Here is a 22,354-nt window from a genome sequence, read left to right as displayed (position 1 = left end):
GTAGTTTGCGCAGATATGTGGTTTGGTATGTTAATGTTCCGAAAAACTGAACGAGTTAAATTGCACCTTTTTTGCTTTTTTTCTGTTTCTCCCCATTATCCTTGAGTGAATGGAATAAGATGGTAATAATTATAAGGCAAAACGAATTGACACCGTACTAATAGCTTCGATGGAAATGTCAAGCATGTATTTCACCCGGACAGCATATCCAACTAGCGCTCTTCAATAAAATTTCAGTATCTTACAACACCTGAACCAGCTCAAAAGTTTACTCAAGGTGCGGTTACGTGCCATCAAATTCTTAACGATAAATCGTTATCCTGTACGCGACACGCAAGACTTGTGTCGAAGTACATCAAGCAACCTTATTTCTGCGTTTATGAGCAACCCACACAGGAGTATATCAATAGTATGGGCTGTGTCTCACACTAAAAAAAAACTTTCAGACATGCGCATTCAAAGGTATTATTGCCTGCACACAACACATCGATTAATTTTTAAATAAATTTTTAGTTGTGCTTCAGAAAATTGCTATTCCCACCGTGTGAAATCTGGCAAGCAATAGTGTAATGGCTGGTGGATACCTGACTTTATATGAAAAATGAAGTGCACCAGAAGTCTGAGAAGATGCGAATCTCTTTTCAGGGAGAACCAAAACCTTCCTGTTTGAAAGCGTGCGGAAACATTTATGTAGAGGCGTTCTTCCTGTGCTAACACTGTGTCACAAATGCGAGAACCCATACACATCCACAAATAAGAAATCTCTTAGAGATTCACAGATATTTATTAAAGTTATCGAAAAACAAAAAAGCTTTCATACTGACACTGCCAAATGAAGCAGATAATAATATTCCATTCTAGAATCTGTGCGTGTATTGCTCTTCGCTCTGGCGGCGTGCGACGATCCATCGTCTGGCCATACCTTGCAAGTAAGCCTTGAAAAAAAAAATCGCACTGATTTTAATATCAGGACACCTGATCTGATCTCCGGAATTGTGCCAACGAACAGTCACGAAGTCTCTTTTTGGAAAGGCAGTGGACAGCAGAAAGCACGTCTCTATATCGTTTGCACGTTGAATAAAATTCTGCATTCTGAACAGCTCAGTTTTACGCATGGCCAAAGTGCTGCATTAGCATTATTCACGCTTCGACAGTGGCTGTCTTAATATATATATGTGTGAATCCCTCTTAGGTATTAAATTCTTCATATTTCGTCAGCACGTTTGATAGCATCTGTTGTATTGCTGAGTAGCCTTTTATCCGCAAACAAATGCTCATAGATTTTCCTCATACATCAATTATTGCTGCGGATATCTGTCGCATTTTACTCCACGGTGAGAGACTGTTCAGTAGGGTTGATGACAAGAAGTCCTGAAGGTTCTCGAACAGATTCATTATTTTGGACCATAGTAATATGCAGGACACTTGCATTGAGCAGGAGTCCTCCCGTTGCGGAAGCGAACGAAGGCGACTCGCGTGAAAGCCGACCCATAAGTGGTGTCAGGTTGCAAGCGATGATTTCTAATGCCGCTGGTGAATGGATGTGTCATGAGATGTAATAGCAGCTCTAACAACTACGCACCTGCAAGAAAGCTTTCCAGTTTGCTGTCGCAATGATGGCTCGATTGGCAGCGTACGCGGGGGTAGCTAAGTTTTCAGAAAATGTTTATTAATTCCATTCTGCTGGCTCACTGACAATTTACGCTGCACGCAGTTAAATTGTGACCGAATAGTAGCCATAAAGTGATACCGAATGCTGAAGGTTTTTATTGTGTTGAATAAAAGCCGTCGTAAGCTCCAGCAATTATCCCGCCAACGCTACTGCTCGGTTGAGTGTGGTGTCAGTTCGAGCTGTGGGGTTCCCAAAGTACAAAGTGTAAACTCGAACGGTTTTAAAGAAGCGCGGGATGGGAAGCGAAATGCGGCAGGGACCGCAACAATTTTAACAATAGGCCCCTCAAAAAACTACGGCAACTCTGAGTGGCGGCGTCCATGGTAAAGGAAGAAAAGACAACAAAGAGCGTGCGTCCACCGGGCTCCGTTCTTGTCTATCCCGCCTTCGTTATGGCAGTGGCCTACCACGTGGTCGTTTTCGTCACGGCCGGGTGAGAAAGTGATCTTTTTTGCCCTCTGCCTCTAAAAGAAGACAGGCTAGTGTAGTTTTACCGAAGCATGTCGACGAGGGAGCGCTCCTGCCACCGCAGCTACAACTTCAGCGTAGAAACGCGTGGGACGCCGCGGCCTTAACGAAGGCGGAATAGAAAAAAACGGAGCCCGGCAGGCGCATGCTTTTTGTAGTCGTTTGTTCCTTTACCATAGACGCCGCCTCCCAGTGTTGCCATCGTTTTCGCAAGGGGTCTGTTGCTCCATATGCACTGCATTAGCCCCTGAGCAGCAGCTTCTGTGCGTGCAAGCAAAGCCGCGCAACACTGTTTTAAATACTATATAGCACCTCTGACTGCCAAGATATACACTGCCAACACTGCCAAGAAGTGCCAAGATATCACTTGCTGAGCTGGCACGCGGTACCTCAAGAACTCGCGAAGCCCAAGTATATGTGTGGAAAGAACGGAGCTGAACTACAGCACCGACCAATTTATCACGCTGCTCGCTTATTACTATATTGTAACATGTGCATTTTAACTCCAGCAATCTAACTGGGTTTCAAGACCACGCTCCAACACGTGTCAAATGCAAGTGCGTCTTTTCTATTGCAATAAGCAGTAATATTCGAAATAAGGCACAAAATAGTTAGAGCAATGGCGTATGCATCCCGGTTTACGCTTGCCTGTAGCACGAGCACCTGTCGTTTCTCGCATGTCGGAAACATTACTCTCAAAGGTAAACTTGTCAACTAGTTAGATTGAAAATATTTTATGGAAGCGCTTAGTCTGTTGCGTTTGCGCCTCGTCTTTCGCGCTGTTACTATACGATATTGTCACGGGCTAAGTAGATGCCTGAGGATGACGACGACGAAGTGCTGAGGAGAACGTGCTCGGACTGCAGCAGCATTGTACGCATTTTCTCGCCAGTATATCCATCGTGTATACTTTATTCCCCGTAACATCATTGACGGAGGTGCTGGGCGCATTCATGATGATCGGCCCATATGTTTCACGTGCCATCAGATAGGACACATCGCTCGCCATTGCCGCAGCCGTTGAACCTCATCACCTTGACCGAGCTTCTATGGTTGGGGACCTCACTCTGAACGTGCACCTTATGCCCCGTCCTACCGTGCTGAGACAGGTGCAGAGCATAATCCAGAACGTCGGACAACGCGCTCGCCATCGCCCGTGTGTCGTCAGTCCCACTCGCCCCAACCCCGCCGTTCTCGGTCTCCCTACGACCATCGCTCGGAAAACTAGCCGTTGCAGCCCCTGGAGGTGACGCTGCATACACTACTCGGACTGCAAAGCCTCCCGACTCCCGACCAGCGGTGCAACCTTACTCCCGACCAGCGGTGCAACCTTCTTACAATTCTCGTTGATGGTTTACCTGTAACCGCTCATAGTGATACCGGTGCACAAATATCTGTGATGAGCTCTGACCTGCGCCGCCGCCTCCAAAAAGTTCAGACACCTGCGATTGCACCTACCGTTCGTACAGCGGATGGGAGTACTCCTGCTGTGCTTGGAATGTGCACTGCGCGATTAACGATTTCTGAGCATCAAACTTCAGTTCTGTTTGCTGTACCGGAAAATGACCCTCATGATCGCATCCTTGCACTCAACTTTCTGACTTCACACGCTGCGCTCATTGACTGTTCCAAAGGTCTTCTTCGGCTCGAACTACCATCCTTCTCAGAGACCGTCTCTACCAGCCCACCTCGTCCACGCTCTGTCGATTTCCTCATACTTTCTCCGCAAGCCGCAGTCCAAGTCCAACTTTCTCCATATCCTCCTGTATATGATGGTGATTATGTTGAAGCCCCAATTGCTGACGTGGCCATCACACGTAATGTTGCACTCCCTAACACGGTGGTTACCGTTAAGGAAAACCGAACTTCATTTCCCATCCTCAATTTTGGCTTCTCAGCGCAAGTTATTCCTCGCGGCATGCCACTTGCGCATGTGACACCACTGGTCGACTACACAGTTTCCGCCATAACCAATAATTCACCACCCGATTTTTCATCAGCGTCGCTCTCGTTACGTTCCTGTTCCGACCTTTTCAAGCCAATGCTATCTGACAAGCTCACCTCTGAACAAGTCTCTGCTCTCTGCCGTGTGCTTGCCTCTTATCAGGACATCTTTGAATTCGGCGACCGTAATTTGGGCCAGACATCTGTGGTAACCCATCGCGTCGACACCGGTGACGCTCGACCCATTCGTCGATGGCCCTACTGTGTGTCAGCCCCGGAGCGTGCTATATACAGCGAGAAGTCAATAAATGCTTCATAAGGGTATAATCGAACCCTCAACTAGTCCTTGGTCCTCACCCGTTGTACTTGTTAAAAAGAAGGAAATAGCTGGAGATTCTGTGTTGATTACAGCCTTCTCAACCATATTACCAAGAAAGATGTCTATCTCCTACCGCGCATAGATGATTCACTCAATTGCTTACACGGTGCCAAATTTTTTTCTTCAATAGACCTTCACTCAGGCTACTGGCAGATCGCTGTGAACGACAAAGACAGAGAGAAGATAGCCTTCGTGACTCCTGATGAACATTATCAGTTCAGGATGATGTCTTTTAAATTATGCGATGCCCCCGCGACTTTTGCGCGCATGATGGACTCTCTCTTTCGAGGCATGAAGTGGACCATTCGCCTCTGCTATCTTGATGATGTTATTGTTTTTTTGACAATTTTCGATGACCATTTTACCCGTCTGTCCACAGTGCTTGATGTTTTCCGACACGCCAACTCGCAACCTAACTCGTCCAAATGTCGCTTTGGGCAACGCCAAATCTGCGTACTCGGCCATCTTTTTGACGCTGCGGGCGCTCAACCAGACCCTGCGAAAGTCCGAGCAGTTCGCGACTTCCCCGCACCCCGCTCAGCCAAGGACGTCGGAAGTTTTTTGAGACTGTGCTCCTATTTCCGTCGTTTTGTCGAGAGTTTGCTGAAGTGGCCCCTCCTCTAACCTGCCTCCTCAAAATGGATGTCGCATTCACCTGGGGCCAACAGCAAGCAAACGCCTTCTCGTCGCTCGTTGACATTCTCACCAATCCACCAGTGCTAGCACACTTCAACCCATCTGCCGCCACGGAGCATCGTACTGACGCCAGTGGCCACGGCATAGGCGCAGTGCTGGCGCAGCGGTAACAAGGAATGCACCGCGTCGTCGCGTACGCGAGCCGACTGTTGTCGCCCTAGGAAAAAAATTATTCGATCACAGAACGCGAGTGCTTAGCTCTCGTCTGAGCCATTGCGAAATTTCGACCGTACCTGTATGGCCGACCATTCTCAGTTATTACGGACCACCATGCACTTTGCTGGCTCTCCTTACTCAAGGACCCTACAGGACGCCTTGGTCGCTGGGCGCTGCGCTTAAAAGAGTACACTTTTTCCGTATCCTTTAAATCCGGACAACTTCACAAGGATGCCGACTGCTTGTCGCGTTACCCAGTCAATCCCCCTGACATGATGGAAGATGGACAAGAGGTCCGCGTTGTTTCAATTACCGACTTCACCGACATAGCTGCAGAAAAACGCCGCGACCCCTCTTTGCGTGTTATTATCAATGGTCTGCACTCTCTCCACCCTGACCACTTCTTAAAACTGTTAGTTCTTCACAGCGATATCTTGCACCGCTATAATGCCCGCCCAGGTGGTGCTGAGCTTTTACTCGTTGTTCCTGCGCATCTTCGCTCACACGTTTTAGCCCAGCTCTATGATGCCCCCTCCGCTTGACACCTAGGGGTGTCACGCATGTATTGCCGCATTCGCCGCCGATTCTTTTGGCCTGGCTTCTACTGTTCTGCGCGACAGTACGATGCGGCATGCGACCTCTGCCAGCGCCGCACGACACCTGCTCTGGGGCCTGCTGGTACCCTCCAGCACATTGAAGTACCAGATGAGCCATTTTTCTGAGTCGGCCTCAATCTTCTAGGACCTTTTCCCGTGTCGGCCACCAGTAATAAGTGGATTGCTATTGCTACCGACTACGCAACGTGGTATGGCATTAAACGCGCCCTCCCCACCCGTAGCCGGATGTAGCCGGTTTACTTCTTCATGACATCATTCTGCGTCATGGTGCTCCTCGTCAGTTGATCACCGACCGCGACCGCTGTTTTCTATCTAAAGTAGTCGACGAGCTCCTGCGATCCTGCTCTATCCACCACAAGTTCACTACAGCGTACCGTCCGCAAACTAATGGCCTCACGGAACGCCTCAACCGTACCCTCACGAATATGTTAGCGATGTACGTCTTTAAGGATCACAAAGATTGGGACATCTACTTACCTTTTGTTACCTTCGCATACAACAGTTCACGTCATGATATAGCTGAATTTTCACCTTTTTACCTACTGTTTGGTTATGAGCCGCCTTTGCCTATGGACACCATGCTCGAATCTGGTGCCCCCTCATCGACTGCTTATGCTCGTGATGCCCTGGCCCGATCTGACATTGCCCGCAAAGTCGCCCGGGATCCTTTATGGGCCTCGCAGCTTAACCAAAAGAGTGCTTACGATCGCTGGCACCTCGACGTACAGTACTCCCCGGGGTCGCTCGTCTTGCTGTGGTTACCATCACGTCGTGTGTCTCTGCGGAAAACTTATATCCCATTACGTTGGCTCTTACTGCGTCATACGCAAGGTCACCAGCGTGACCTATGAGATAGCTCCACTCCATACCACGTCAGTACCAGCTTCAGTCCCGACCGATAAAGGGCACGTCTCAAGGCTTAAACCATACTACTCACGCCCCGATAATTGATCGCACCGGGATGATACTTCTGCCGCCGGTGGGTAATGTCACGGGCTAAGTAGATGCCTGAGGATGACGACGACGAAGTGCTGAGGGGAACGTGCTCGGACTGCAGCAACGTTGTACGCATTTATTCGCCAGTATATTCATCGTGCATGCTTTATTCCCCGTAACAATATGATTGATTTTATATGATTCACTCCCTTTGTTTTCGTTTGAAATACTGGTAGGACCCCCCACTCTCATTTTGAAAGTCTACCGTTTTAACACGGTCTTATTCGCGCACTAGAATAATATATAGCTAAAATGTGGCCGTAGCATACAGCCAGGCAACTCCCGCGCGCAGATAGAAACTCAAGCGCTCACGGCACTGTCGGCAAGCTGGCGCAGTTGACGTTTGTGCAACCTGTATTTGTGGCATGTATGCCATTTCATGTTAAGTTGCGAAATGCCTCGCAAGTCAAACAGTCTGGCTAGCGTGAACGACACCATAATTCTGAAAGTAATCCTTCCTGAGACATCCAGACTAAATTTTCAAAGCAATGAGAAAGACGCGTTAACATATGTCTTAAATTTAGTTTGTGATAAGAAACTTACAATTAGTACTAAAAGACCTTTGTAAAGTTCAACAATACGCGCCTTGGCACATTCAGGAGCCGGCCATCTATACCAACAGCCACCATATCCAAGGTGTAGGCAAAATTATTACACTAGAAGTAGCCCACTTTTCGATTCGCCTGCAAGGTTATAAGCACACGCTTTTTTACGTTTTAAAAGTGTGGTATCCACGTCTAGTTACGTTCATAAATTAATAGTTGCGATGTAAGTACCCAATTTTCAGATCTTATCGTAAGCTATTTAAAAGCTTTTTCCTCTTTTGAAATGGTAAGTCGGAGTTGCCGTGAGTGGCTCCTAAATTTCGGAAACAGAAGAAATGTCGTCGTTGGTCAGCCGCACCATCTGGATCTTCGATTCCTGTGACTGAATCAGAGAGACGCTACGTACGTGGCCATAGTAATAGAAATACATTTGACGACCAGGGCTGGGCAAAGGCACTTTGAATGGTACTGCGATACGATAAAAGGAACTCGCAGTAAAACTGCCGCCCGCATATTCCCACGAAGGCAACTCAAGTAAATGCGTCGCAAAGCAAGGGGGGGGAGGTATCACGTGAATATTGTGTAATTGGTTATGGTTATGGAACAGTTAATTATTTTGTTTTCATTATTCTTATTTGTCGATGAAAGGAGAAGCATTCCTTACCCTCACGTCAAGCGAAAGCCAAGTAAAGATTCCCTCGACTGCACTTCTCAATGCACCATTCCATTCCTACATATATGGGATGGCTAGTGAACAGTTGTGTAGCACGAGCAGTTGTTTGGATGCAAAAAAACTCTTTGACAAGCCTGTGTAACGCTGTCCGTCCATATCTCCGTGCCAACGCGCTGCACCGTGCTCCCCTCGGCGAAGGTTTGGGGGCTGTGCCAAGTAGGTCACACCTTCCCTCGCAGTGCGCGGTGACGTCACTCTCTCCGTCGCTTTCTGCGTGCTCACCGCGTGTCACCTCTCTCTCACTACAGCTCGCAACTACAGACCTTGCTACAGCTCGCAACACGCCAGTGCATATCGAGTGAACACTCTTTCGGCTCGTTTTTCTGAGATTGAGAGGACAACAGAAAGTGATGCTCCATCGCTAGCCGAAACATTCACGGAAGCGATTTGGCGTAACCCACATGTCGCCGGCTTTGCGAGGGTTAGCAAGGCCAATCGCGTTCGTTCGCGGGCCGCCGGCAAGGATCACGCTGCGCAGATTACTTAAACCAGCATTCCGCCTAAATTATGAGTGAGCAGGGAAGAGGTCAAGCATACAGCCGTTGTTACTAAAGCTGGGTGGTGCGCACAGTGGAAGAGTCCAGCGGTTATGAAAGAGAAAGCTACGCGCCATACGCCTCCCGGATAGTCAGCACCTGGTGCAAGCGAACTGGTAATTTTTATTGAAGAGCTCCACCTGTCAAATTAAAATGGTGTCGTAGTTCTGAGTAAACAGGCTTGCCAGTGCTTAGGTGCCGATTTTTCTAGGTGACTCGAAAGCTCACTCAACTGAAACTCTTAGTAGGGTGTCCCAAGTTCTAAACTTGCCAGCATGTACGTTAATGTAGCAGCGCGTAACAACCAAAAGCCCCAGGGCCGTTTTGTTGCCCTTCCTTATGGTATGTGGTGTCGAGTCGCGCACATAGCCTGGCATCGCAACTGATACAATGTTTGGCACCGTATCGAGGGTACAGACGCCGACTTATTGACTCAGTGCGTCATTTGACATGTTTCAAGATTGAAAAGATACAACAGAGGTGCTTGAAGGCGTAAAAACTAAGCAAACTATTCGCTGCTTCACCTGCTCAAATAGCGTTATTCCATGCGAGTCATCGCTTCAGACCAAAGTCTAATAGGCACCAAGGAAATCTTACGTGCTTGACGGACCCTCCCAGTAACCTTGGCATAAGTTTCATCTGGTCGTAACTTACTGAATGGATGGTATTATAGGGGCAGAGAATTAGAGCAGTGGCTGGGTCAAGTCTAAGGACACGTGGTAGCAGCGCTGTTACATGGTCATCAGTTTAGCAATATTTCGCAAATACGCATTGGCTTGCTTTGCTTACATCTATGTGGTACGAAGCATCGCACTCCCTCTCATAATATATTTAAGAAGCGAGTGCAGTGTCTACGAGAAAAAAGGAGGTTTTATGATTATCGACCACAACAAAAAAAAGGTTCATATATAAAATGAAATTAGCTGCTGGGTAAGCCTGCTTCTTTTTTCCGGAAAATAAACAATTCTAAGGTTGCGGTAAAAAAAATTACGAATGAGTATCATTGTAATAATGGCAATCGACTTGCAAAACACTCTTTAAAGCAGTCATGTTACACAGTCAGGCATATATATTTCGCACATGTCATGCAGTAAAATATAAATGAGCGTAAACAGCGTAAAGACAATGTTCGGTCATATATGAACATGTCGTCACTGTAAGAATGTAAAATAAGGCTACGTATTTACCCAGCAGAAGCGTTAGTGTCACCCTCACTGAAGTGTCGTCGTGTTTTTTTGAATTTTTTTTTCTATAACGTCTCCCACACTTGTGTCAGTGTATCGGATCCCAAAGCTGAAACACGAGGGCAAAATGAATTCACTTCCCCTTTCTGCAAGGGCAGACCAACGTGCGAAGTGAGAAAGTTAAGTTAGTTTCGTGCGGCTGGCCCCTCCTTTTTCTTTTGGACCAGGTCTATATATCAGCAAAAAAAGAATGACATTGCAGCGCCGTAATAGAATAAGAAAAAAACGTGTGCTCAAAAAAATTAGAAGCCCTCGACATAATAATTCAAATAACATGCGATATCCATAATACGTAACTAGAAGAAGAAAAATAAACAAAAGAAGAGCATAAGTGACACTAAGCGACGTCACTACCAAAAAGAGCACTTCTTTGATGGGTTCATGGGTGTGTTTGGCGCACATTGGAATGCCTCCGAGAATGCGGCCATGTTCATGAGGGGCACGATGCAGCGAGAGCGGCCCGGGGCATATCTTTCTACAATCACACGCTCGCTCTCACACCACTTCGCACAGTGACTAATGAAGAATAGATGCTCGGCCGTCAGGTTGAGGCCCGGTATTGTCACATTTCGCTCAGCAAGGGGTAACGAAGCGAAGGCTGCGTGAGCGATGGCGACGCCCACAATGTCAGCCAGGTTCTCTGAGTCGATGATTGCGTCAAGGTCAGCCTGCCGGGCTCTCCTCGTTTCCTGCAAATGATTTTTGCCATTATTATGTGTGCATATTACAAATCGCTCTTACGGTAGAATGCCTTTCGAAACAAAAAGGCTCATTCAATCGCGATGCCCGGAGCCTCATGAGCATAGGTACGACCAGCCATGGCATAGACCACATATAGTGGAAATATTTCCGCCACACGTTTTAAAGGATTCGCAAAATCATTTTAAACGTATGGCGGACTTGGGGGAAACTTATTGATGATGGCTGTGCCGGAAAGGCTAGTGGAAGCAGTCTAATCGACATCGATGTCACACGGCTAAATCACACGTTTCAGAGTGGCTTCAATACCTTAGTGTTCTAAATTTGACGTGGACTACACTTACAGCGAAAACTTTGCTTCATTCTTTATACAGCTGAAACTTTAGTAATACAAAATTGATAGAGATATAATTATTATAATACTATTGTTCGGGCATAATGTCCCAAAGCCACCATATTATGAGAGGCGCTGTAGCTGAGGCTCCGGAAATGCGACCACCTGCGGTTCATTATCGAGAATCTAAATCTAAGAACACAGGCCTCAAGCATTTCCACCTCCATCAAAAATGCAGCCGCCACGGCCAGGACTCGACCCCGTGGCCTGCTGGTCAGGAGCCGCGTGCCTTAGCCATTAGACAACCATGGCGGAGTATGGTTATCTTCAGACAAGGCTGAATGTTATTTTCGCCTCATAATGCACATGAAAAGCTACTTCTGGTAATTTATACCAGTGGAATAAATACCAGCATATGCAAAACAATGTCGGAGACGGGAGAGAGTAACGATATAGCTAAAATTATTCTCAAAAATTCAATCAGCACCCGCGTGGTACGAAAAATTGGTGTTCACTGCTAGTAGCCGTTATCAAGCGGTGGGTGTGCAACCGAACATAGACCAGTGTTCAAAAAGAATGGAGCCGCATCTTAGTTATTTATACACAATGTTCTTGGTAACAGCAGATATAGAAATTGAATGTAGCATATCGGCAATCGGGCTTGCGAGAAAATTTTAGGTACAAAGAGGAATGGTTGCAAGCTTGCAGCTCATTAGGACCGAGGTAACCTTTTGTTGTTTTCTTGGTGGATTTTGACCTAAACAAAACATAAGGTAACTATACGAAGTTACGACAGAACAAAGTTCGTTGCTCTAAACAAGAATGCGTCAACAGTTATTCGAAGAAGCATGTGACCCTATCTTCAAATATTTACGAGATAAGTTCATCAAAAATGGCAGACCACACGTACAGTGGAAATCGATGATATGCGAAGCACGACTGAGGAAGGTTGATATGTCACTGTAAAATGAACACTACGTTATGAGGCGGATGTTATTGATGCCGTACTTGGCTTCCATATCATGATAATTATGTTTGGACGTGCCAGTTACCTTCGTCGTCTTTTTACGTAAATTGATACGAAATTTGGTGTATGTGGAGCTAGCCAAACGGCCGCCACTTCACTATGAGCGCAGGATGCAGTCATGTTTTACATGACACGAATGTCATGATTATCATGTTTGCACCAGTCATATACGTTCCTCAATAATTTACGTCACATAATACCGAATTCGGGATATGTGAAGCTAACAAAAGGGCCGCCAGCGCATCATGAACGCTGCATGTAGTCATAATGTTACATGACACGCATCTCATGTTCATAATGTTTGCACCAGTATCATACCTTTGTCGTCCACTCGCGTACCCTAATATGAAGTTTTGTGTATGTGAAGCTAGCAAAACGATCACTGCGCACCATGAGCACGGCATGTAGTCAAGATTCACATAATGTGCAGGTCATAATTTTCGCGTTCGGGTTTCTCACTAATGTTTGCCACGCAAGTCATGTCATATTACACCAGTTTTGCAATATAACATGTGAACGAAACTACCGCGATAGCAGCAAGACCATGAAATATAAATTACGACATTCATCACATACATGTCATAATTTTCATGGTCTAACTTCTCACTTACGCTCGCCATGCAGTTATGTTATGCCATATCAAATTTGGTATCGACACTATTACCAAAACGGTCCGGTAAGCTATAAGTCATAGGCGGCTAGATAAATGAATAGACATATACGGTCAAAGCCGCTAAAGTACGCTAAGAAATGCTTCACATTAAAAAAATCGCAGCATATCTAAGGAGTGAATGATGATGAGTAGGGAGAAGCGTTCATGCGTCCGTCCAGGCGCCTGCCCATGCGTCTGTTCGTCCGTTCGTGCGTCTGTCTGTCTGTCCTCACAAGTCCCGCCATCTCATATGTTTTCATCTTATATTCATCCTATACAAGTACCGCCCTCCAGTGGACATTGTAAGGACTAAATGAGGGGTGGCGACTATAAGGACGTCACGGGATATACGACCCACGGCGTAAGGCGCTTAGAACCTAAAAACCATTGCTTTTTAATCTATCTTAAACTTGAGCCTCCTGCAAACCATGCATTTCTCCGCTACGGCCACTTTGCGGAGATACTTCCGTTTCAGAAGAGTCATGGCTCGGGTGAGTTGGTTATTCATAAACTTATCTCGTATTAGCGCGGAGAATATGAAAAGAAAAAAAGGAATAGACGACATGGACGTGGAGAAAGGTGGGTGCTATCATTAGCGCCTACATTTCAAAACGTTTGTGCCCTCTTTTTCTGGTTCTTTTTCATTGATATGTGTCGCACTAATACAAGCTAAGCTCACGTTTCAGGTTTCATTGTAAACAATGTTTATTCAATGAAAAACCATGAAAAAAGTGCTCTTTTGTGTTTCAATGAGATTTCGCACATTTAGATAGATGCAATAGATAGAACAACAGTCAACGCATAGCGGGTCTGCCGAAACACACAGTGCAGTTGCAGACCCTGTATGCCTTTTCTGAGGCCACTTATAATGTGAGTAAAAGAGGGTCTGTACCTCTTTGTCTCAGCGTTGAAATATATATGTAGGTATTAGCAACGTGGTCATAGAGCTCAGTCCCTTACATGTCATTGTTACGGCTGCCGAGGAGAGTTGGCAATGGCACTAAGTTTTTTTTTTAGATGGAAAGCAGATCTTCTACTACCTTCTGTAACGTTGTCCCTCCGTACATTCCCACTGCGTATGCTCGCGTCTCATGCCACATACTCGTGTCTTGTACCGGCCCAGTAAAGCACCCGCAAAATTGCTGCTCCCCTCCCCCTTTTCGCCTGGCAAGATCAACGCAGGCAGTGCCTGCTAGTAGAAAACCGACTGCTAGCGCTGTACAACCGTTCACTAGGAATTCGTTAAGAATTCAGTCAGGGGCATCTTTACTTAGATTTCACTTGGAGAGCGCTAGCGTGAAGGTCGCCGCCAGTGTAAGCTTTAGCGACCGCTGCTGCGCATGTGCACATAGTTCCCTTTAGCATGAGGTGGTCTACGTTTCTTTGTTTTTCTACGGGCGAATCTCCTTAAGACGTGGCCCATGCATCCCCGATGTATGTAGCAGTAGAAGTAATAGTAGTCGTAAATAGCAAGCTCTTACTTTGTTCTTGGAAGGCCCGCTGGTTGGCAGTACTCGTAAATGATGAATATATGATGGGGTTCAATAGATGGATGGACGAACGGATGACAGACAGACAGACAGACAGACAGACAGACAGACAGACAGACAGACAGACAGACAGACAGACAGACAGACAGACAGACAGACAGACAGACAGACAGACAGACAGACAGACAGACAGACAGATGAACGCACAGATAGACAAACAGACAGACGCCAGATGAACAGACGGACTTACGGATGCTTCGTACCACACATCATCATTCACTCTGTGGATATGCTGTGATTTTTTTGCAGTGAATGGACATCTTGTTGCAGTACATAGAAGCTAATGTGTGGTCGTTCGACAGCATAGCAACTATGATTTTGACTTTGAACTTCGCGAAAAAAAAATTGTTTCCGTTATCAAAACAGAGACTACACTCCTTATGTTCCTTTTTTTTCTTGCTGGCAGAAAGCACCTTCGTACCGCCGTTATTCCTCTTCACCTCCTAAATGTTTATTTAAGGGTGGCCTCAACGCGCCCTTGCATGCATATTCAGAGCTACATCTGCCGCATCCTCGTGAGTCTCAAATAAACAAAAATAGGGCATTATTTTGAAGAACATGGCTGGTTTAGTCTCTCAGGCAACACACATTAGGTGAGCGTGTGCTCTCACGGAGTGCCATGGTACTGTCAAAGTACACTGAGATTTGAGTACACCTCCGAGCAGAACTATGCAATCTGACCATTCTCGCTCTCTGCAAGGAATATGTTATTTTTGCTGAAGCACAAGCATTTCGTTTTTTAACGTATAAATTATGAAACCTGAAATATTTCGGGGAAAGGAGAAATCCTAAAACAAAAAAATTGAATGCAATCAATATGCCAAGTTAGCATTAGCTTGCTGCAACAGTTATTATGCCCAGTTAGCATTATCTTGCTACAACCCTGGACATTAGAAATTCTGATCAGCGATATCATAATATTGTGTAATGTATTTTTAGAAGTGAACCTCCTCTTAGTCTAACCTTGTCCTGCGTCAAGCGTGACCGGCCGTATCAGAAGAAGAGACAGACGGATGCACAGAAGGACAGACGGATGGAATCATCAACAGAAGCACGGACGGACGCACAGAAGTATGGACGGACTCCATGCATGGACGAACGAATGGGTGGAGGTATAGACGGACTTATGCAGGGACGAATGGCTGGATGCACGGATGAACGCACTCACTGACGGACGCATGCACAGACAGACCGACAGAAGAACGTAAAGGCAGATGGACGCACAGACAGACGGATAGATGGATGTACGGGCGCTTCTGCCCACTCAAAATCACTCACTCTATCGATATGCTGTGATTTTTATTCTGGAACAAGCTGTACTTTGTAAAGTACCATGGTTTTTAGGGGGATGAAATAACCATTGTCAAGCAAGCTTGTATTTAGTCTGTTATAAATGATATTAACGTGATAGCGTTGAAGAGTTCGTGTCGCAGAAAACCCGCCGCCAGCGTCGGCCCTGTCGGCTGTGAGCGAAAAGTCGTCTGTGCGTCTGTGACCGAAAAAATAAGCTACCGAGATACCCGCAGGAGGCCGCTACTTGTCCACGCGTGCGCACGCGATCAAACTGAAAAAGCCACGCATTCGAAAAAAAAAGCGCTCAAGGTTACGAGCTGCAGTAGTTTCTTTGCCCTGCTACCCTTCCCTGTTTAGTTTCCTGCGCTTTCGTCGGGACGAGAGAACAGATACTGCCATTGCAGCTTGTGACAAATCTTTGTAATTCCACTCGCACTGGATGGATTCTTAACATTTTTGTGGCGTTGACGTTTGAGGCAATAAACATTTCTTTGAACGAAATATACTTTCTTAGTGCGCAGGGAACGTTTTCAGAAGGATTCTCTGCGCACTAAGAAAGTATAGTTTTTTCAGAAATGCAATACCAACCAGCCCAAGTAGCCACTCTTTCGCAATGGGCTCTTCTAGTGAATTAATTCTATGATTACATGAAAAAGTGGTTCAGGGCTCCTTTAACGCATTTTATTCGACAGGTGCCACGACGAAAACGAGCCAATTTGGCGATAATAGCGCTTGGTGGTCCAATCTACTGTGTGCGTGTTTGTGTGCGTGCGTGTGTACGTAAAAGAACATATCAATAAGTATGCGCTTGGCGGTTGAAGGATGATCCAGGGGCCAGATTTCACTATCGCGTTCAACTCCTCAAGGCAAAGCTCGAGGGTCCCCCAATTTTTTCTCTACACGAATAAGGGTTACAAACGGGCTCAGTTGTGGAGCGTTCTGGGAATACGGTGATATTTGTGGTAGTGAAACCGGTTCAAATTAATTCTCAGTAAATACAGCATATTGTATTTGCACGACGACAGAATTCGCCTGCAATCTTGTCTTGCTAAACAGACTTCAGTCGTATAACAGCAACTGTGGCGACAGATCTTATGCTACTGAAATTTTCTTTATTTTTTCAAGGTTTTATATGTGCCCTCCAATTTTTTTCACCGATGCTTGGGTTCGCACACGGCTTTTTTTTACAAAAAAATTAGTGCCCTTCAAGTTCAAGTTCATCGAATAGATGAATAAAGACACACTCACGACTGTTTTGTGTGAGTCTCGAATGCAAATCACTCTTTCTGTGTACGTCTTCAGGAACTTGGGCGTTGTCCATTTTCGAACTTGGTTGTCCGCATCATACTCGCTCCCATCCACGTCATAACCGTGCATAATCTCGTGAGCAGTTGTCTGTAATACAAGAAAAATTGAAAAACATCATGTTAACACGTATATGTGTACCGTAGATAATTCATAACCACACTTCAATGATACACACCTATCTATTTTTATTTTCTGCCCAAATGGCAAGCACGCACATTGAGCGGCTGGCACGAAGTGACAAGGAAAATGCAATCGTGATATTCTAGTGCTTCAGGCAAGGGTTTGAATATTAATATTGACGCCAGCTCGCTCATTGAACCAATATTTCTTGTGCCAACAAAAGTATGGTTGTTTAGATCCTCCGCTCGCCTCCGCAAACAACCACGCCATTCGAAGCTTTTTCGCATAGGGCACGATGGAGAGAGTGTTATTTACAGGTATACTTATTCCGGTATATGCACCATCCTCCTATAGTAGTTACACGCACTTCACCTTTTCACTTTCTTCCGATTCGTCCGGGTGGCTCAACTTGCAACACATGGACATCGCCAGGACTTTCCACCATATCCAGCAAAGCTTATACTGACGATAGTTATAGCGCGAGAACAAAACGACGACGCAGAGACAAGAAGGACACGAAAGACATGAGACATAGCGCTCGTGTCTTTCGTGTCCTTCTTGTCTCTGTGTCGTCGTTTTGTTCTCGCGCTATAACTATCGTCATGCCATACCAACTAGCCCAAGCTGCCACACTTTTACTGACGTTAGGGCCGAGGCGACACGGAAAACTACGCGGAGGGTGGCGAACAATTGCATAACCAGCACGAGACTACAACGCCCTTCAAAAATCCTCTTGCACCACCTTCTAACTCTCCCTTCGAGATTCTTGGTGGCGACCTTTTTGGCTCGTTCCCGCATTTCTCTGGCGTCCATCGAAGGGCCACAGTCTGCGTCGACCACCTGACGTGCTGCGCACGTCAGGTGGTCGTCAGGTGGTCGACAACTGTGACAATACTTGCTACAACAGCATCTCACGTAACGCAGCCTAACAGGAAGTTTTCAACAGGAAGTTTTTGAATATTCTACGCGAAATCTTGAGTTACTCTTTCGCGCTAACGGGCATGCGTCGTAGGCTAACTGGTTGAAGGTTCCCGTTATGTGACCGAAATAACGGGTGACCGCAACGAAGGCTTACTCAGCGTACATTCTTAGAAAACTTCCTATTAGTGTAAGAAAACGTCCGTTCGTCGCCGTCATGATTGAAAAAAAATAAATAAAATAAATATGCGTCTCAATGTCTGCCAGTTCGGCCGTGCCACGCCCTATCACCCGCACCCCAAAGACCTCGTGAAGTTTTTGGACTGGGTTGTGTTGCACATGCAAACAATTTATGTCACTTAAAAGCAGGAAACTTGAGACAATGTTGGCCTGCTTGGCCGCTACATCGCAAACGCGTACAAGACCACCAGCATGACACGACACGACACACCTTTCTTTTTACTCTACGTTCGCTCCCCTCGCAGCTGTCTTGACGCTATCCTGCCTGTAAGCTGTATCTGGGAACATTCGTTACGGAGTAGCTATGCTACGCTCAAGAAGCACGTCGTAACTTTGTTTGGTCGTGGACACCAGTCCGGAAACGTGGTTTGTTGCGGAAGTTCGTGAACCGTTACTCCTCTCCACTTCCGATTCTCGATCGCCTCAGTGAAGTGAAATGCGTTATCCCTAGTGTCATAGGCGTGCGTAGGGTTCCATTCACGGTGAGGGCGGCAAAGGTTTGTCGTTGTGCCACCCCCCATCCCTTTTATATCACTGCATAAGACTGACTTTGCGCTCCCCCCTCCCAGAGTCGCGACGCCCCCCTTTTCTGTTATCCTGCGGCATCGATGGCATCAATGCCAAGGTGTTAAAGAACACCAAAGAAATCACCAGTGTTATTCTTTCTCATATGTTTCAGCAATCGCTCTCATCCGGCACTGTTCCTCATGACTGGAAAGTGGGTAAGATCGTTCCAGTTCCAAAACCAGGTTCATCTAGTTACCGATTCATATCCCTAACCAGCGTTGGTTCAAAAGTAATGGAACATATAATTTATTCCGAAATTGCTAAATTCCTCGTCTCAGTTAAGTTTTTTCACCCTAACCAACATGGATTCCGAAAAGGACTCTCATGCGATACTCAGCTTGCATTATTGATCCACGACTTAAGCGCAAGTGTTGACCAGTTGACGCCATTCTTATAGATTTCGAGAAAGCCTTTGACATTGTTCCCCACAACCGCCTTATATAAAAGCTCTCTCAATTAAACCTAAACCAACTTGTCTACGAATGGATTAAAGACCTTCTCACTAACCATCAGCAATTCGTAGAAGCTAATGATACGTCTTCATTCCTTTCTAACGTCATTTCCGGTGTACCACAGGGAACAGTTCTGGGCTCTCTCCTCTTCCTAGTTTACATAACTGAATTACCCGATAATATTTCACCTAACGTTCGCCTCTTTATTAATGACTGTGTAATATACCGACCCATTACTAACGTTTCAGATAGAGTTACTCTCCAGCGTGACCTTCTGAAACTTGACGAGTGGTGCAGTAAATAGCTCATGGTTTTAAATACTAATAAAACTGCACTTGCTTCATTCTGCAGAACTTTGCTGCTGCTAACTATAAAATTATTGACTGCACAGTTTCTTCCCTCAGCTATATTAAACACATTGGCCTTTACATTTCACAGAATCTAAGCTGGTCTTTTCATGTAAGTAAAATAGCTAACAATGGTAACAAAACTCTTGGTTACTATCGTCGTAACATACATCTTGCCCCTCCTTCAGTAAAATTGCTAGCCTGCAAAACTAATTCGCCCTAAACTAGAATAGGCATCCGCCATTTGGGACCCACCACAAAGTAACCTAAGTAAATTCATGGAACTAATTGGAAACCGTGCAGTTAGATTCATCTATACTGACTACTCATACCACACCAGTGTTATTACCCATAAAAGTAAAGCAGGCTTACTTAACCTACATCTACGTCGTAAGATTTCTAGACTCTCATTGTACCACAAAATGTATCATGCGTTTCATCATAACTCCCTTATTCAGCCAGCCCATCGGACTTCAGCCCGCACCAGTCACCACAAGGCCGTGTACCCCTTCCTGCTTGCAATACAGCCCACCATCATTCCTTCATTCCTCAGGCAGCCAGGGGTTGGAACGATCTTCCCTCAAGTGCCGACGACTATTCCAACACAGATACAATAATTAAGAAATACCGTAGAACCGCTGTTTTACTAAATCTTTATTGTTTGCCCACTCCCTCAAATAAAGCCCAGTCTCGGGGGCCTTTGAGGTATATAATATAAAAAATAAATAAATATCAATGCGTGAGGATGACTTTCTGCCCCCCCCCCCCTTCTTAGTTGACTACGCGAAAAAAAATGGCCACCCTCCCCCCACCCAGCCCCTCCCAGGCACACACCTATTTCTAGCCGAACGAGCGATGATCGCCACTTCCGACAAAACTCAGCCAACGCACGTCTCATGCATTGAACCTTATTACCACCAACATTCCAATTGCTTCGTCCAAATGGCATCTTATGCAAACTGGAAGTGAAACGTGGTGGCGGAGAAGGAAGGAAGATGAAGAATATGAAGCTGGACTAGCTCGCGAGACGTCTCGTGATCTACTTTTTTCTGTGCTGTGCATCTATACTTCCCATCTTGCAAATAAATCCACTGCATTTTCAGGAAATTTATGCATCTCAAATAGTACTTACCATGCCAATGCTGCCGTAGTTCAAAGCCGGAGGACTTCCCACATTAAAAAACGGATGTTGAAGCACAGCTGCGGGGATCACCATTGTGTTCAAGTTTGTTGCATAGTAAGCGTTCACTTTCGTTTCGTCGAATATATATGTCGTATGGTCTTTCCACGATTGATGGGCCGCTGCTTGTAGTGCTGCCTTGTATGCTTTGAAGAACCTGTTTTTGTCCACGTCCGGGACATCATCTGTGGAATGTAATGCAAATAAATCTACCTAGTAATGATAAGGCTGTTTTTCTTCAACTAGTTCGTGCGGAAATTTCAAGCGCATGATGCAAGTGTTGTGATATCTGACTGTTCTCGTATGCGGCAGAATGTTGAGGCGGCATGAAATTATCCTGAGAGCTTTACATATCGCACCGTCACTGGAGTGCTCCTTTTTTAAAGTAACTAGCCGGTAGTCAATTCACGCAAACGGCTGTCGTCTGTAAAAAAACCTTGCCGTTCAGTTGGTCTAGCAACCGCCACAGCTGCGCAACACTCGGTCTCGCTTCACCTCGCTAGCCTTACCTTACGCAACGCTGCAGATACGGTGAAGCCTCATCTCCGCAATGGCGACGGTGGAGGCACCATGCCCGACTATCACGACAGGTAGGGTGACGTCATGCTTACCGCGTGTGGCCCGCGCAGCAACCGTGTAGAGATTGAGAGAAGATTAGAATTGCTGTCACCTAGTAAGCGTTTCTTGAGGATGAAAAGGTTTGATTGGTATATCGGGTTTAGCGCCTCAAAACCAGCTTATGATTATAAGAGACGCTGTAGTGGAGGGCTCCGGAAACTTCGACCGCCTGGGGATTTTTAACGTGCACGCAAAATGAGCACACGGGCCTACAGCGATTCCACCTCCATCGAAAATGCCGCTTCCGCAGCTGAGACTCAATACCGCGACCAGCGGTTCGACCGCCTAGTGAGGAAGAATCCTCGTGTAGCGACGATGATGACGAACGGATATTTCGGCAAGACGACAATGACACTGCCGGATATGAGTAGTAAACAGCCATGAAAAGTTTACTCGGAAAATAAAGAGCCGTGTCACTGAGTACCACACGGCCGTAAAACTTGACCAATCAGCAATCGCTGAATTTTTTATGTGAAATTTTTCAACGAAATGGGCAATGATAACTGTACTTGCCGTACACATGAACTCGTACCACAAGGAAGCTATGCAAACTACACTCGTCCTACTTGCCTTTTTTAAGACTATATGCCTCACTTGTTTGTATGGGGCTTTTTTTCCCGCTTTCAGTTCACTTTCATTGTCATTTTGTCGCCACGCGGTGAATTCCTGCAGGTTATATATTTTTTGTACGATTTTTATAATGAAAGAACCACATTGTATTGAATGAATGGTGTCAATTTATTCGTGCAAAAGAAAAGCGGTAAACTTTAAACCAGATTATTTCAGGCATTCAATGAGCTTTTTTTTTCTCTTTATGGTCACAAAATGGTTCATGAGATGACGGAGCTTGCACTCGCGGCGTAACAGTTCGAAAAGCAAAGCTGGTTAGTTGAATAGCCATAGTGAGCTCTAAAAAATCCTAGCATATACTAAGTTCACACCCAGCTTTAGCAAAGTTTGTAGCTAGCCAAGCACGAAAGTGGGATTTGCGATTCCCAAGCTGTATCCTAGCAGCTTCAGAGTTAAAGCAGTGCATAGGCGAAAATTAAGCTTAGCACCGACC

General features: G+C 45.9%; 1 protein-coding gene across 2 annotated transcripts in view; it reads right to left on the bottom strand.

The window, feature by feature from the left end:
* Nucleotides 1-9,594: 9,594 nt before the first annotated feature.
* LOC119159959 (endothelin-converting enzyme 1) overlaps nt 9,595-22,354 on the bottom strand; it is a 48,719-nt gene continuing 35,959 nt past the window's right edge. For both annotated transcript variants that reach the window (XM_075890220.1, XM_037412744.2), the window contains exons 5-7: nt 20,626-20,858; nt 16,790-16,936; nt 9,595-10,675 (exon numbers count right to left, since the gene is read on the bottom strand). In XM_075890220.1, coding sequence (XP_075746335.1) covers nt 10,337-10,675; nt 16,790-16,936; nt 20,626-20,858 — 719 coding nt within the window. In that variant the 3' untranslated portion in view covers nt 9,595-10,336. The remainder of the gene's footprint in view (nt 10,676-16,789; nt 16,937-20,625; nt 20,859-22,354) is intronic.

This window comes from Rhipicephalus microplus, chromosome 3, assembly GCF_043290135.1.
Source record: "Rhipicephalus microplus isolate Deutch F79 chromosome 3, USDA_Rmic, whole genome shotgun sequence".
In the NCBI taxonomy this organism is placed as follows: domain Eukaryota; kingdom Metazoa; phylum Arthropoda; class Arachnida; order Ixodida; family Ixodidae; genus Rhipicephalus; species Rhipicephalus microplus.
The sequence above is the reverse complement of the archived record's forward strand: the minus strand, read 5'-3'. Positions and strand labels throughout refer to the sequence as shown.